The sequence below is a fragment of the Melanotaenia boesemani genome, chromosome 5, assembly GCF_017639745.1.
Source record: "Melanotaenia boesemani isolate fMelBoe1 chromosome 5, fMelBoe1.pri, whole genome shotgun sequence".
In the NCBI taxonomy this organism is placed as follows: domain Eukaryota; kingdom Metazoa; phylum Chordata; class Actinopteri; order Atheriniformes; family Melanotaeniidae; genus Melanotaenia; species Melanotaenia boesemani.
Window position 1 is genome coordinate 3,809,384 of NC_055686.1, and position 16,017 is coordinate 3,825,400.

The window sequence follows — 16,017 nt, forward strand, 5'->3', positions numbered from 1 at the left end:
ACACGTGAATGCAGCATGAAACATTACCATTTTCCTACTGTAGCATTCATGCAGCATCATCTCAGTAACTGCCTACACTGATTATAATATTTGTCTTTTCAAACTGTTTCCATCTCATGAAGAGAGAAGTACTATGAGTCCTTAATGTGCTGTAGTTTCAGGTTCTGGTTCTGGATCTCTATATGTGCTATTAACATTCGATGTGCTTTAATTTTGAAAGCCTCGAAGCCGATGAGGCGGAAGTGAAGGGTCTCGTGCGTCGCGGGCTTGACGTGCCGCTGGCGCTGATGGCAGCGGGGCTGGCGGAGGGTCGCACCGATGAGGGAGAGTGAGGAGGCGGGGGACAGAAGAGACAGAGAGAGGAGGCCCCGGCGGTACCGAGCACCGACACCCCGCGAGACCAGCAGTAACTACACCGACACCCGCAGCAGCGAGACCCGCTGACCGACTCCGAGGAGGCGGGACGGACGGCTGGAGCGGTACGGTTGTTTTTGTGTTTTAGCTTGGGGGGATTTCACCATTAACGACATCTGGAGGGTCCGTCTGCGGACTTGCTGGCTGTGAATAGAAACATTGTCATATACGTGCTTAGATCTGGTGCGCGAGCTGCTGTATGTTAAAATAACCCGCGTGGGTTTGCATGTTAACGGACGCGGTGTTGTGTAAACATATTCTGTCTTCATTTATGGCCTCTGTGTATATGCGTGTTGCGTTCACTGACCATCAGCAGTCATGTTTACCAGGCTGCGCTGGCTGTTAACCGTGTGTGTTTGTGTGCGCGCGTATATGTGTGTGCGCGCGCAGCAATGCAGCATGCAGCCTGAACTTGGCCAGATTAGAAACTTTACAAACCACCAACGTCCCTGGTGATCCTGCTGAACTCTGCAGTAGTGTGTGAGTGTGTGTGTTTACCTGTTAATATGCAGTATGAGGACCGGTCAGGGAGTGAGGACAGTTGTGTAAAGTAAGGACATTTTGGTCTCAGTGGGTTTCATCTAGCAGGACATTTAAATGTCTGTCTGAGAGCTGCGTGTTTTAATATTTACATATCCAGAAATCAGTTACTATAACGCCAATAAAAGTTAATCAGGTAAAGACTTAGAAGTGTATTGATCAAATTTCTTCATCATGCCTTTACGCAGGATATCTTACAGTATATAAAAAGCCGCTAATCTAATTAGTGATAATTTCTCAACTGTGGTTTATTTATGGGCATTAAGACTGTTGACGGATTTAAGTTTGTTTTTCATTTTAATTGTTTAAGTGATTGTTAGCATTATTGGCAAAACATACAAAAAGTTAAAGGTAGTTCTTGCTGATATGGAAAATTTATTTTGAATTATTTTTTCCCTTTCTTTAATAAAAAAAAACATCCTATAAATGAGAGAAATGACTCAAGAAAGGTTTGCTGTCATTGTGACCATCCCTTCTCAGAGTTAAATCTAAAGTGAATCTAAACACATGCTTGAAAGGACTAAAATCTGTATAATTACTAGCGACAAATAATGTGTCAATAACCAGGGAGCTAATTTCTCTGTTTTGAGGCGATATGCTTCATATGACACTCTGTGACTTACTTACAAATAATAGATTAATAAAAAAAAGTGAGTCCTCATTGAAAGAAAAAAGTTTCTCTTTTTGAGTATTTTAAGAAAATACTGTAGAAAACTTAAATTTAACTTTGCATGCCATTACAACTGTCGTTGTTTAACAGTGGAACTGGCGTAGTGCAGTCAGAGCTTTTCTTATAATTTGCATGTTTTTACATGTAAATGTGTGGAAAAATTAAAAAAGATTATGTAAATAATACAAAAACGTGTGGAAAATGTGAATGAACCAAGGTTTTTTCTGTGATCGCTTTCGCCTCGGCCCCTTTTGTACGTCTGTTTCAAACGTCAGTGCCCACAGTTCATCCACCAGAAGTCAGAGTTCACTTCTGAGTCCTGGAGTCAGTGTCAGACAATAACAAACATGGCGACGGCGGAGGACGTCATGATAATGATCCAGAAAGAGACGCAAAAAGACGTAGCTTGGTAGGTGGGAGAGAAGTTTGGCGGACAGATGTGGGAGGACTTGGTGAACGTTCTGATAGAAAAAGATCGACATTACTGTGTACTACTGCCTTTAATAGAAACGGCCTTCAAACTCATTTCCAGCATGTTGTTTCTGAGTTTGAACCATGAACTATGGAAGCCCTCTCTGGCCAAGAAAGAGCTGGTGCTGCAAATTAACACTTTAAACAATTCTTACTATTTTTGCTCTGCCCTTATGTAAAAGCTGAAGCAGCATGCAGACATGATGCTTCTCAGCTGTCAGATTGGGAGGTAAAATGATGTAAAATGAATGTATGAATAGATATAGCAGCATAAAGGTCGACCAGAAGAAGAAAACAGAATTTATTACTAACAGAACTTTATAGAAATAACACACAGACCAACAGTGACCAAACCTTTTCTCATCTCATCGTTCTCTCAAGTCTTCCAGGAGAAAAAATATTGTTATTGAAACAAACACACAACAGAAACTATTTCCATGTTTCCACTTTTTCCTCATTTCCAGTTATTCCTGCTACTATTTACCTGCTATCCTCACTAAACCAACTCCAGCTCATCCAACATCTTCTTGGCTTTATTCCAACCACAGAGGACCATTATGGTAGTTGGTGTTACGTTTACATTTTATCTAATAATGATTTGCTATAATCTTGGAACATGTTAAAACTTTCATTTTTTCAGTGGAACCAGATCTGCATCATTTTTTAAAACTCCTCTGGGCGTATAGCCATCTGTAGCCTATCTCAGCTAACGGCATTTCATCTTAATCACATTGTTTGCTGCGTTAACAACGTTATATGCTCACCTAGGGTGCGGGATGTTCAATATTTATAACGCTCCGTTCATTAGGCTAACATTACCTTTTCTGAGCTACAACCATTTTTAGGCAGGTATGTTAGAGCCCAGCGTATCATGTCGAGCTTTGGTTAACTCCAGATGTCGCCGGCCGTCCTCTTTGTACCAAATATCCGCGGGCCAATCAGCTGTCAGTGTGAGTGCATCTACCAGTGAGGCGCGGGTTGATCCAAGTCACCAATAGAGCTAATAAAGATGTTTGTTAAAATATTCAGATTTTCTGCTTAAAACAGCATCAGGGAGGGGCGGGGTGAATGTGTGGCGCCACACATCGGTCCGTGTGTGGGAAACCCTGGTGGTGCTCGGCGGTGTGACTAGAATTATAGATCATTATATTTCAGATTTATAGTTTTATATAAATATAATTATTTTTTAAAGTCTGCCCCTGGCTGTTAACTTAATTTTTTTACAGAGAAGAACGGTAGATTGCCTAAAAAATAGACCTGGGGGGGCCAGCGTCGGTCCTCGAGAGCCACAATCCTGCAGGTTTTCCATGCATCCCTGCACCAGCACACCTGGCTTAAACTAATGAGTCATTGTTCAGATCCTTATAGGTTGCTGGATCCATTTAATTTGAGTCAGGTGTGTTGGTGCAGGGATGCATGGAAAACCTGCAGGATTGTGGCTCTTGAGGACCGATGTTGGCCACCCCTGAAACAGACCTTCCTTTCTCCTCCGAACCGAACAGAACCAGGTCTCTGCCTGTATGGACTGAGATTGTGTTGTTTTTTTTTCCAGTCACCAATCAAGTGACATCTGTCTCTGAGGTCCTCCATCGTCTTCAGTTTTACCTGAGGATGTGGAGGATGCTGATCTGAGTTTCAGACATCTGTTTGCAGATAAGGAAACATTCTGCAGCAGCTTTAGCTCGGCATCATCTCCAGGATCGAGTTGTTTGTCCGTGTTAACATGTTTATTTACTATTTACAGAGCAGACGGGTTTTTGTTAGTTTAAATTGTTTGTTACATTGTGTAATGATGGCATTTAAAGATAGAAATAAATAAAATATAAAGAGCTATAAATTGTGTTCATGTGATTTTACGAGTGTTGTGAAACTAACTGAAGTCAAATAATCGTGATTATTTATACGATGTGACATTCGTAGTACTATCCTCAGTGTGACTGGCATACTCAGTGTAATACATAAAAGGCTGCATAAATAACTGTTATTCTAGTATTGTAAGATAATTATTGAGCTTGAACTTTTATGTTAGTAGAAAATGATGAGATAAAGACAAATTGAAGCACGTCTATTTTATAATCAGTCTAGATGAAGCGTCTTCGTGGCTCGTCGTTGTGTGCGTGTCAGCGATGGATGATGGCATCCTCTTTTAGAGTCTCATCAGACCCTTTTTGTGATTTTCAGAAGAAAAAGGACAAATGAACAACACAAGGCACTTAATGATGAATACGGTAACAAACGGCTGACGCTCATTCACCCTGTCCTCACTCATCCTCCCACTCGCTGCCATCAGGAGGAGGTTTGGACCTGCATTAGCAGAGGAAAGCGTGGGCAGCTTCATTGTGGCTGCAACTTCAACAAGGGAGACGAACAACTTTAAAAGGGATTATTCTGATTGTCGCCTGTTAAATAAAAAAATAAAATATGATGCATATTTTCTTTGAAATTTAGAGATTGGAGGGTGATTTTATTTGAGTGCAGCAGCTTCCGTCGACCTTTTGAAAAGCTGGAAATTTGCCACAGATTGTTGTTGCTGTCGCATCGTCTGTAGAGAAGCTCGTAGTTTCTTCTTCCCAGTTTCTGCGTCGGCGTTTGTGTTGTGCAGCTGCAATGCACAGCGCTAACAGAGAGGCCTGTGTTTGCATAAATACTGAACTGGTCATTACAACTAAAGTAGTCATTTAATGTCATTTTATGAAAAAAAAGTGAAGAAAAACTTTAAAAAATGAAACAGCCAGTAATGTGTTTTATCAGCAGGTGTTTACTTTGGGTGAAGCTGCTGCAGGACTTTTATCTCACTTCAATGATAAAAGCTGATTTTATCCAGATCATCAGTTTTATCAGAGTTTCTTCACTAATGTCGGCTGTTTAACTTCAGTCGTCACATCTGCTGGTTTTATGACAGAAATGATCACCATGGAGACGGTTGGTGAGGTGGAAACGGTTCTGTTCTCTCTTCTGTTAAAAAAACGTACTTTAAAGAATTAAAATTGATCTGAGTCATTCTAAAAGCTTCTTGTTGCTGTAAACTGTCTCAGCGGGTGACTGAAGAACAGCAGAGCAGCATACAGGTGTATATCTAACATGGCAGCTCCGAAAGGGCTGCACACACTTTACATACACCCTGATGACCGACTCCACCGACCACCTCAACACCACGACACTCCACTGGTGCTCCAGTGCCAGGACAGCACCACCACCAATATATCCAATCCAACTTTATTTATAAAGCACTTTAAAAACAGCCACAGAGGATCAAAGTGCTGTGCAGATGACTGAAAGCAAAAAGAATTAAATCAGTCAAACCGATAACATCCAGTAAATAAGACAAGGTAAAATAAATAAACAGAAGCAAAATGTCAAAATCTCAAGAGTGTAAAGAGACAAAGGAAAATAGTGAGTTTAAAGAAGAGACTTAAAATCAGGCAAGAAGGAGGCTGATATGAAGAGGCCGATCGTTCCACGATCCGGGGCCATAAACAGCAAAAGCCCCATATATATTATATATATATATATATCAGCTATTCGTGTGTGTGTGTGTGTGTGTGTGTGTGTGTGTGTGTGTGGTGGGGAAAGAGTGGCAGCATTGTATCTCTTGAGGTTTGAGTCGGAGCAGTGATGAATATCAATCAGGCCTGTAGTAGAGGCTCTGTGTGTGTGTGACTGTCTTGCTGTTTATCAATAAACTATTGTTTGTTTGTTTGTTTTCTGTCTCTCCAGTTCAGGACCTCCTCTTGGCCGTCGTCTCAGTCCATCATCTGCTCCGCTCCTACTGCTGCAGCTCTCAGTATTTAGCTGTAGAAGCAGCTCTGCGTCTCATACAGGGAGTAGTTTGTTGACCTGCAGGAGGCGCTGCCTTCCAGCCTTGTTTGGTGCTAACAGATCTGATGTTTAGTGGCTTGTTTAAAAGAAAGGAAATGTCACTGCCAGGCTAACAGCAGCTTCACTGTGATCTTTACAAACACAGCAGGTGTTTAACCAGAAAATGTAGTTAAGGTTAATGTCTTTTTAACAGTTCAGCTAACAGTTAGCTAAAAAAAAAAAAAAAGAAACTTCACTTTTCTGACCCGAAATTCAACCAGAAGACAAATTACTTTAAAATGTAGTTACTCTGTGATTTGGGATTTAGCATTTAGCAGCTAACAGCTTGTTAGCAGCTCAAGGAGAGCAGGTAGCGGTGGCTCGGGGTTAAGTCTGGGCGTAGCAGGGGTGCGATGGAGTACCACTCAGGTGGCAGCCTGCCCCTGCTGGGGAGACCGCGGTACTGCCCCGGGGCCAGCGCAAATGGAGGATACCTGTGTGAGACGGGACACTGCTGTGGAGAGACCGGCTGCTGCACGTACTACTACGAGCTCTGGTGTAAGTTTTTACTTTAAATAAACTCAACAAACGCTAATTCATTCCTCCCTAGAAAATGTTTTGTGGGCAGATTAGCCAAAACGTAGCTAATGCTGATTCATTCCTCCACAGAAAATGTATAGAGCTCTGATTAGCATATGGAACCTATGGTTTTACAAACACTAAAAGGGTTGGTATGAAGGAATGTTTTTTTTTTTAAACTGGGATTCTGTAACCCAGTGATGTCAAACCCTAGTCCTCGAGGGATTCAGGTTTTGTAGTGTCCCTGCTCCAACAAACCTGACTAAAATCAAATGGCTCCAACAGCTTGTTTTTCTGTACCACGAACCACTAGTTTCATTCAGGTGTGTTGAAACAGCTTAAACCTGCAGGACAATGGACTTTAAGAGCCAGCGTTTGTCCCGTAACTCAACTTTACCAGGCCAGATGACATTTTAATTTCAGTATAAGAATAAAGTTAAAACCCTGTTGTGTGTCTTTAATGGTGTGTTCAGGGTTCTGGCTGCTGTGGACCGTCCTCATCTTGTTCAGCTGCTGTTGTGCGTACCGACACCGCCGAGCCAAACTCAGAGTCCAGCAGCAGCAGAGGCAGAGAGAGATCAGCCTGCTGGCCTACCATGGAGCCAACTCTTTCCCCTCCTCCATGCTAGACCTCAGTAAGTGTCTGCCTTCACTGGAGGGTTGTTGTGTCACATGTTCTGAAATTACTGGACAACAGCTGAGCATCATTTCAGCACAACAGTACTGGAAAATGTTTCCAGGTTTTCCAGGATGAATGGGAACTCATCTCTCAGCTCAAAATGAAGCCGCTCTTCTTTTGTCCTTTTGTTTGCAACTGACGCTCAGCTGTCAAGTGTTGGACTGCTTTTCTAATCTGTTGCCATGACGACAGAGTGGAAATTTTGAGAAGTAAAACTCCTGATATGTCCTGCAGTACCTGATCTCCTCTTCACTCATTTTTGAGGATTTTTGGGGCATTTTTAGGTTTTCGTTTTATTCAGTTTGTTATCATTTGGTTTAAGGATTTCACCAGAATATAACAAAATCCAGTTTCACGGTTCAGTCTGTGAACGAAGACTCTCTGTGAATGATGCCCAGAAATCATCTCAAGTGCTGAGGTTTGATCATTTTGGATCTGGATTTGGATTCCCAAAAGAAAAGGACCATGTAATAGGGCCGAGGAGAGGGACTAGAGGGACGAGCTACCAAATTTTTCACAAAATGAGGTTCCTGCTTTAATGACCAATACAGGTTGTAAAACAATAGATGGATGACTTAATAAATATCAATATTGGTCAACCAGAGTATGGCAGTTAAATCTAGATACAGATTTCTTACGAACCTGTGTGTTGTTTCGACTTCCTGGGAGGAAGTCAAGTACAGTCTCTCTGCAGCAGGCAAGACTCTTGATATCTTCACCTTGGTTAGCAGCAAAGTGCCAGCATGGAGGATGCAAATGATCTGGGTATCAGATCATTTGCATGTCTAATCAATACCCTGAATTCATGCAGAAAGAAGAGTCTAACAGCTGTTTGCACAAACCTTCCTCTCCTCCTGTATGTTTAGGTTTTCTGGCATCGCTGAAGCTGCCGTCCTATGAGGAGGTGGCAGCTCAACCCTCCACCCCTCCTCCTCCTTACAGCTCAGTTTTCACCACTCCGCGTTACCCGCAGCCACCACGTGCAGCTGACCCCCATCTGCTGACGCAACACGGCCCGCTGCTGCACCGGCCGCTTAGCGACGGTCCGTCCTCCCTCAGCTCTGACAACAGGTAACAGGCTGATAATACCAGAGCAAAGCCTCTCAGATGGAAAGACGGCCAGTGGTTTACCAGTCTGAGACAAACTGTTCTAAAAATTGTGGAACAATTTCAGAAAAAACTTCCTCTAAATAAATTTGTGAAGATCCCACTATCTAAAGTGTATTATTTTAATATAAAATATTCAAAGAATCAGGAGGAATCTCTGTACGCATGGGACCTGGATAAATCTCTTCAACTTATATTTTATTTCTGGAAGTCGTCCTGAGCAAATGCAGTGATTTCCTGTAGAGAATCATGTCTGGTTTTAATGCAGAATATCACCAGTATCCATGCACACAGAGATTCCTTCGGTTTATCTGAATCTTTTGCTATACACACTGTAGTTGGTGGATTCTTAAAAGTCTTTACAATTTTACACGAGGGACATTTTCTAAAATTGTTTCATAATTTTTAGAACTAATTTCAGATTAATGAACCTCTGTTCATATGAGAGACTCTCTGAAATGCTCATTGTATCATGTTACTGACCTGTTGACAATTAATCTAATTAGTGCTCAAATGCTCCCACAGATATTTCTGATTTGCATTAGTTTTCCAGTGTTTTGTTGCTCCTGTTCCAACATTTTACAGACGTGCCATCAGATTCACAATGAGCTCATATTTTCCATGAAATGGTGAAATGTCTCAGTTTCATTATGTGATATGTTGTTTATGTTCTATTAGGAATAAAATATGGCTCAACTAAATGAAATATTTTATCTTTCCTGCAGCTCCAGTTGTTCCTGTGACTCCTGCTGCCCGTCCTCTCCATGCAGCTCCTCTCTATCTGCACCCGTCACCTATGAGACTGACACAAGCCACGCCTCTACACCAAGCGAGGCCACGCCCCTTACGCTTGATGTGACCATGGAGACTATTGCTGCTGCTGCAAGCTGTCTGGAGGCACACGAGGCCCAGTGCGTCTCTGAAAGGATGGGTGCTGCAGTGGCTGTTGACATCAAAGATCCAGAAGGTGGCCGGGCTCAAGAACCAGTTGCCAAGGACTCATCGGTTCCCAGCCAGACTGTTACTGTGGCGGTTGTTACCAGGGCGGCCTCCCCTCAGTCTCTGCCTTCACCTGGTCCTCAGCTAAACCTTCCTCTTGGAACTACATCTCCCACAAAGCAGCATCTTGACATAGCACCGTGTTCCCCGTTCATCAGCACCGGCAGCTCAAGCCACCTCCCCAGTCCAAGTGTTGTTGACCCAGTGCTCCCATCTATTAAAATCATGAGCACTGAGAGCACATCGGGACCACCTACCCCAACAGCTTACTCTTTTGACAGCTGTAGGGCTGCCAACGCCCTAGAAACCCTCAGTGTGACCAGAACTTTGGATCCAGCTAGTGTTCCTTGTAGCCCAACCTCAGTATCACCTTCAGATGCTGGAAGAACTTTTACTCTCATAACAACGTCTGCCAGCTTTCCAACCCCAGACCACAATACTAGCCTTATGCTGATTCCAGCACCTACAACCCTCTCCCAGACTCCAGTACCTACAACCCTCACCCAAGATCAAGAACCACTCCTTTCTGATCGTAGTGGATCTCCAAATTCAGTTCATTCAGAGCTTATTCTAATCCCTAACCCGCCTCCTAAAACCCCCGTAGTACCAGATTCAACCATTAACACCATTCTAACTCCAAATCTTACCCGAGGTACCGATGCAGCATCCATTTCATTCTCATTTACTCAAAGCCAGAACTCAGAACTGTCACCTGGATCATGTTTCCAGATTCCTCCCAGCCCAGGGTCAAGCCCTTCCCAACACTCAGGCTCTGTCGTTGCAGCTGTATCTTGCCTTGATTTGTCGACAGCGCCGGTCCGTTCGGAACCTCTTCTGGTCCCGAATGAGTCGTCCGAGTCAGATCTTACTCCAACATTGCCTTCAGATGTCCAGGTTGGTTTTAGATCTGATTCTGGATCAGAATCAAGTCCTCTGTCCGACTCAGCTCTCACCTGTCCAGCATCCTCCTGCCCATCCATCACTGTCGAGTCTGAAATTTCTTTGACTGCTTCTCACGCGGCCCTTACGGTTATCTCTCCATCTTCACCCCGATCCCCTCCCTCCTTCCCGGCTCCGGCTTTACTTTTGGACCCCCTCACTGCTTTGCACCAGTCCGACAAAGGTGGGTCTTCCTCTGGCCACGCCTCCTCCCTCTCCCCCTCACCCCGCGCTACTCAATCCCCTCCAAAACAGACCGTCTTCTCTCCCTGCGTGGACATCTTCGAACCTGGACCTCCCTGCTGGGAGGACGAGCAGGAAGAGAAGGACAACGACGAGGACGAAGATGAGGACATGGGAGCTGACGAGAGCCAGTACAGACACCGGCGGCTTACTGGTGACTCTGGGATTGAAGTGTGTAGGTGTCGAGTGGAGGAGGAGGACGAAGAGGAAGAAGAGGAAGAGGATGGGGAAAGGAAAGAGGATAGGAGAGGAGGCGTTGGGAACACTGATGTCCACGACAGCGTTGACTGTCCTGCGAGAGATCACAAAAGCACAGGGGACGGACTTGCACTGTGCACCCCCACCGCCGCCACCACCCCATCAACGTCTGATGACAGCGGCAAAGTTGTCATCGTCATGGAGACGGTGTCATGAGCAGAAATGGACAAATTAAACCGTCCATCATCTTTCAATAACCACAGAGGTTGATGATTGTCACATTTACAGACCTGACCGGGAAGTTGGGTAGATGATGGCGAATCTGGGTGGAAACAGTTGTCGTGGTAACATCTTCGCAAATTTCACATGAAAGATTAAATTAAACGTGTTGTTCCAAATTTCTGCTCAGATTAGCTAAAGGTTGATGAACCTCTGCACTTCAGGCCTTCATCACTTTACATTGGAGAGTTGTCTATGTCTGAAGGATTTCTAATTATACACACAAATACAGCACAAATCACACATTAACAGCATCAACCGAGCTAGCGTAATCAAATACTAACACAATATGACTGTTTTAAAGCCGTAACAAACCAGTGAGATAAACTATTGCTACCTTCGGTCCCGTGTGACGTAAATGCAGCATGAAACCTGCGAGCATGGTTGGCAGAGATTGCACCAAGCCCCTCACGATAGTGACATTCTCCTTCCTAAAAGAAACTAATAACTTTAAATAGCCGAGCGTTTAGCCAGAGATACCTTGCATGCCGCCTCAGTTGATGACGGAGGTCTGGAAACGTGCCGAGAACAAGTCGCCTGCTTTGGATGGGAAGAGAGGCTGATGTAGGTGGATGATTCATGCTGACTGACAGAGGGAAGACTGATTCATCCAGTAAGGGGACGTTTTGATGGGCAAGTCTGTCAGCAGAGCCGAATTGGGCGGCTGGTTTGCAGCTTTCGCTCCATGACTTTGGTTTGGAAGCTTTCGATGTGGATGAATCCACCGGCTTCCTTGCAGAGAAAAGCTCTTACAATGGCCGCTTTTAGACGGAAACAAAGCACCAAACAGACAGCACACGTCATCTTCCCGTCTTTGTCTCGCTCTGAGTTTGAGGTCAGATAAAACAATACATCGTATACACCACAGTCTCCATCTAAACAAAACACTTTTGCTTTACACGTCATGCATTTCTCCATTCATAGACTTCTCTCCTTTATAAATTCAATCATAATAATTTTTTCAAGGCTGTAAAAGTGGCAGCGATTCCCGTTAAAAGAACTGGTACATATTTTAGGCTGTTATTGATGTTTCGTACGCCATGGGCTTGATGGGCGAGTCAATAATTGATATTTTGTGCCAGAAAGACGTAGGAGTATATTTTGTCAACGAAGCAGAGTTGGTACCTTTTGTTTTGTACAAAATGGTGTGTTTTAGCTCACCTTAGACTCTGAAATTAGAAGTGAAGAGCAATATTTTTCGTCAGCAACAGTCTGTGTGTAAATAACTAGAAAAAATGACGGAAACCAGCTGCAGAAAGAGTTGAAATAAAGCGTTGCTTAGGTTTGGACTGACCTGTGAATATATCTTGGGAGATTTTTGCAGCAGTGTGTTGATTGTACTGTCAAAGCAATGATTCATTTCCAGCAGGTTTGGTGGAAGTATCCCATCATACATTTGTGACACTTAATGAAGCGTAATTTCCACCAACGGGTCCAGGATGGCGTCGGTTTGCAATTCTTTTGTGTTTCCACAGGCAAAAACCAGGAAGGCTGGCTAGATATCTGATCCATCCTACTTTTTTGGGACCTTTGTCGGAGTCCTAATCCTACCGACCGCAAAGGCTGAAGTTTGACACACTGAAATATTATTGATTGGTTGCAGGAATCATCACTTCCTGTAAGACAAAGTTTTTCGAAGCCAAGAAGAAAGAAGACAAACTGCTGGGTGTCCACCATTCTCCTCCTTTGTTTCTGTGTCGCATTTTTCTTTGTTTGATTGAAGGAAGACGATGTGCAGCTAAGACATCACGCTATGACGTAGATTTCCATCTAATACCTCGCCTACCAGGCAAAGGCCCATTTATGCTACATGCTAACGACATATCGAAGCATTTTCATATTTTGCGTCATTTATGTGCGTAATTTGGTCCCTTTTTGGGTCTTTTGTGGATTCGTTCTTTGACGAAGGAAACGGAGTAAAACCACCAGAAACCACAGGGGCGGTGTTGAGCAGTTTAGCCAAATGCGACACGCGAACGGAACAAACATGAAGCTATCCTGATGTATTCAATGGCTTCACAGACCACCGCCGTATACTGTGCTGCCTCCTTTTATGTCTCTTTCTGAGAATGAACACCATCATGATCTCCTCCATCGTCGGCATGTTTATCGTCTGAAACTGACGTCAGAACTCGGAGGCGAACTCTGAACTCTGCACTGCCCTCTAGTGGATGTATTATCTACCAACCATGACAAAATAATGAGGGTATGAGAGCATGACATTTAAAACAGACACACTTATTTACATAATGGGAAAATGAATCAGCCTTAAGGGTACAGTCAATTGTAGAAACACAGCCGAGATTGGGGTTTACCGAATAAACCGCACCAACGGACTCCTTGGTGGAAAAATGGTTTAACTGTGTCAGTCCAGAAACTTCAAATCTAAATTTATTAAAAAATAGATTCGTAGTTCGTCACCCTGTTATTGTGTATTGTCGTGCATCAGTGGGGTTTAAAAGTAAACAAAGAAATCTGTTGGAGCACAAAGAAGAAATGCCTCTTACATGATCTCATGCCTGCTCCTGCAAAGTGCTTGTTTTTACTGCCGTTAATGTCAGTCGAGTTAGAGAGCTTCACAAATGTGCATTTAGTTTGCAGGGTGTTGGAACAGACCAGAACTCAAACATAGTCTCGAACTGGTGGCACCGCCATCATCCTGAGAGAAGGGAAGCTTTCAATAACTCAACCTTCTTAAACAGAAAGGCTCTTGAGTCTGGCTGACGGATCCTTAAACCCTGTGTCCATGCTGCATTACTTCACGTACTTCATGTATGAATTTCTTAACACAGGTGTCCATAGGGATACCCGAATGGGATAAAGCTATGCTTGGACTTAATTAAGACAAAAGCAAAGTCCTGCCAGAAAGAGGATGCGATGGAGGAACGTACATGAGACTGAATTCATGCTTGGCTTGGTATAAATGATCTAGTGTGGCTAAACTTCCCGGACATCGGGCTCTGAGACTTCTGAGAGCTTGTTTGAACTTGTCAAAGTGGACTGATTGTAGAGTTCGTAGAGGCCGAAGAATCCTGAAAGTTCAAGTGTGACACTGAGCTGTTGATGTTGTAGTTGATGTTGTGGTTGGTGGTGTTTGTTTGTTTACCTAAACTAAAAAGGTTATATATCTCTATGGTTTCTGAGTGCCATTTCTACTTGACAACTGTTAAAACTTAGCATTACTTGGAGCTGTTCTCGCTGTGTGAATGTGAGCTTTAGAGCAGAATGACTGGTGAAATGTCTGGTTTCTGTCTGTATCTCAGGTTTCCAGAAGCTGCGCAGAGCTAAGATCAGCTGAGGGAAGACTGGGCAACCTGGGAGTGATGGCTGTGTTGTCATGGTGTTATTTAGGTGCAAATGTCTCCATCAACCTCAGTCTAGGCTGAATAAAACTATTATAATTGGAGAAAGAACTAGTTGATGTAATCTAAATATAAAAATATTAGCTTTCATAATGTCAACTGTCCTGATGCTGCAAGGCATTTTGGGTGTGTGGACAACCAATTGATGGATAAAAGCTTGTTTTTAACTCCTGGTACATCAGCTGACGTTGGGACTTTGTAACTTTGGGAAACCTCGTCTTTATGTCTTTGTTGAGTTCAACTGGACTGTTTTTAAATATCAAATATGAAAATCACTTTTCTGTCTGAAAATATTCACATTGACTGGTTTCACATTTATTGGTCAGAGGCTTGAAACTGATTATCCCCAACTATAGATTACATTCCAATCTTCTTACACAGTATCTTGTGTCTGTAGCTGAAACATGGGAAAGATTTGAGTAGTGGTGGAGTAATTGATCCCTCACTAGATTGTGACACTGTTCTCTTTCAAGGTGGTTTTATTGCCTGGGACAAACAGATAAGGAGGACAGTGACACAAAAAGGCCACCTGAGTAAGGTCTTGAATGTTTCCGGCAATAATTGCAAACAAAACTTCAGAATGCATGTTCAGATTTTCATCAGGTTACATTTAATAGTTGGAAATCCATCACGTCTTTCTGCTTCAGCACCCAGATGGCAAGAAATGTTTGCCCCAAATGTGGCCTTGACTAAATGTGAGTGTGGCTGCCAAAACTCAGCCACATGACCACCACATGTAGCCTGCAAGAAAATTGCCACAGTGTATTTCCAGGCAGGCGTCATGTATTAGGACGACTTCTGACCCACATAATTCTTGTTCTAATCCACGTCCAGGCGAACAACTGACATCTGGACCACATGTGGCCCACAGAAGTCTTACCCCACCAGATGTTAGTTGCCAAGCCAGGCTGGTAACTAACATCTGGCCCACATCTGGCCTCGCCAATGCCGTAACTGAGCCATAAGTGCCAAAAGTAACCTGGATTTGGCCCAAACGTCCTAATTTTTAGTGGTGAGTCTCCTTATCTCGAAAATATCCCAAACAGGTCCAAATTCAGAACAGAGGCCTGAGGAAGAAAAATATTTTCTGATTAAATTAAACATTGATAATCCATCCAGTAAAACCAGCTCTGACCCCTAAATGTGACCACAGCCAAATTTTGGATTTGGATCAAATAACCATTTTAGCTCTTTGTTTAACTTTCACTTGTTCCTTAAGGAGATTGTAGCACCTCCACCTGTGATGTTTAACAGAACATTTCATTTACTAAGATGTCCTTCTATTGTACAAGTCCTTCCCTCTGTCTGCAGGATGTTACTCTTGTTATCTCCTCTCTTCTGCCCTTCCTGTTTGCATGAGGTTTCTGACGACAGAGTGAAAGGAAGAAGGGAAGACATTGGTCGTTAAAATCCCTTCTTGTTACGATGCTAATTATTAGTATTATTAAATTAATAGTTAGTGTGTATGTGTGGATGTATGTGTGTGACCTAACTAAACCAGCCTGTTTTAAAAGTGTGTAAAAATATAACAAATAAAACTGTTGAATCTAAAAACGAAACTCTGAGTTTTTGTAAAAAGCAGAAATATGTTAATATAAACTAAAGAGCTCATTTATAGATTAGAAGGGGGGACTATTTCCTACTTACCCTGGAATTAAAGTTAATAACTTTTATATGATTTGATATTTGATCAACTAATTCATTGAACCACAGCAGATAGATTTGACATGTGTTGTAAC

The 16,017-nt window shown here is 43.0% G+C and overlaps 1 protein-coding gene across 1 annotated transcript; it reads left to right on the forward strand.

Annotated features, from left to right (window-relative positions):
- Positions 1-268: 268 nt before the first annotated feature.
- Positions 269-15,970, forward strand: LOC121640428 (proline-rich protein 36-like). Its single transcript, XM_041986170.1, has 5 exons — positions 269-479; positions 5,813-6,451; positions 6,946-7,107; positions 8,018-8,222; positions 8,984-15,970. The coding sequence occupies exons 2-5, from the start codon at positions 6,307-6,309 to the stop codon at positions 10,851-10,853; spliced, it is 2,382 nt and encodes a 793-aa protein (XP_041842104.1). The 5' UTR covers positions 269-479; positions 5,813-6,306; the 3' UTR covers positions 10,854-15,970.
- Positions 15,971-16,017: the final 47 nt, after the last annotated feature.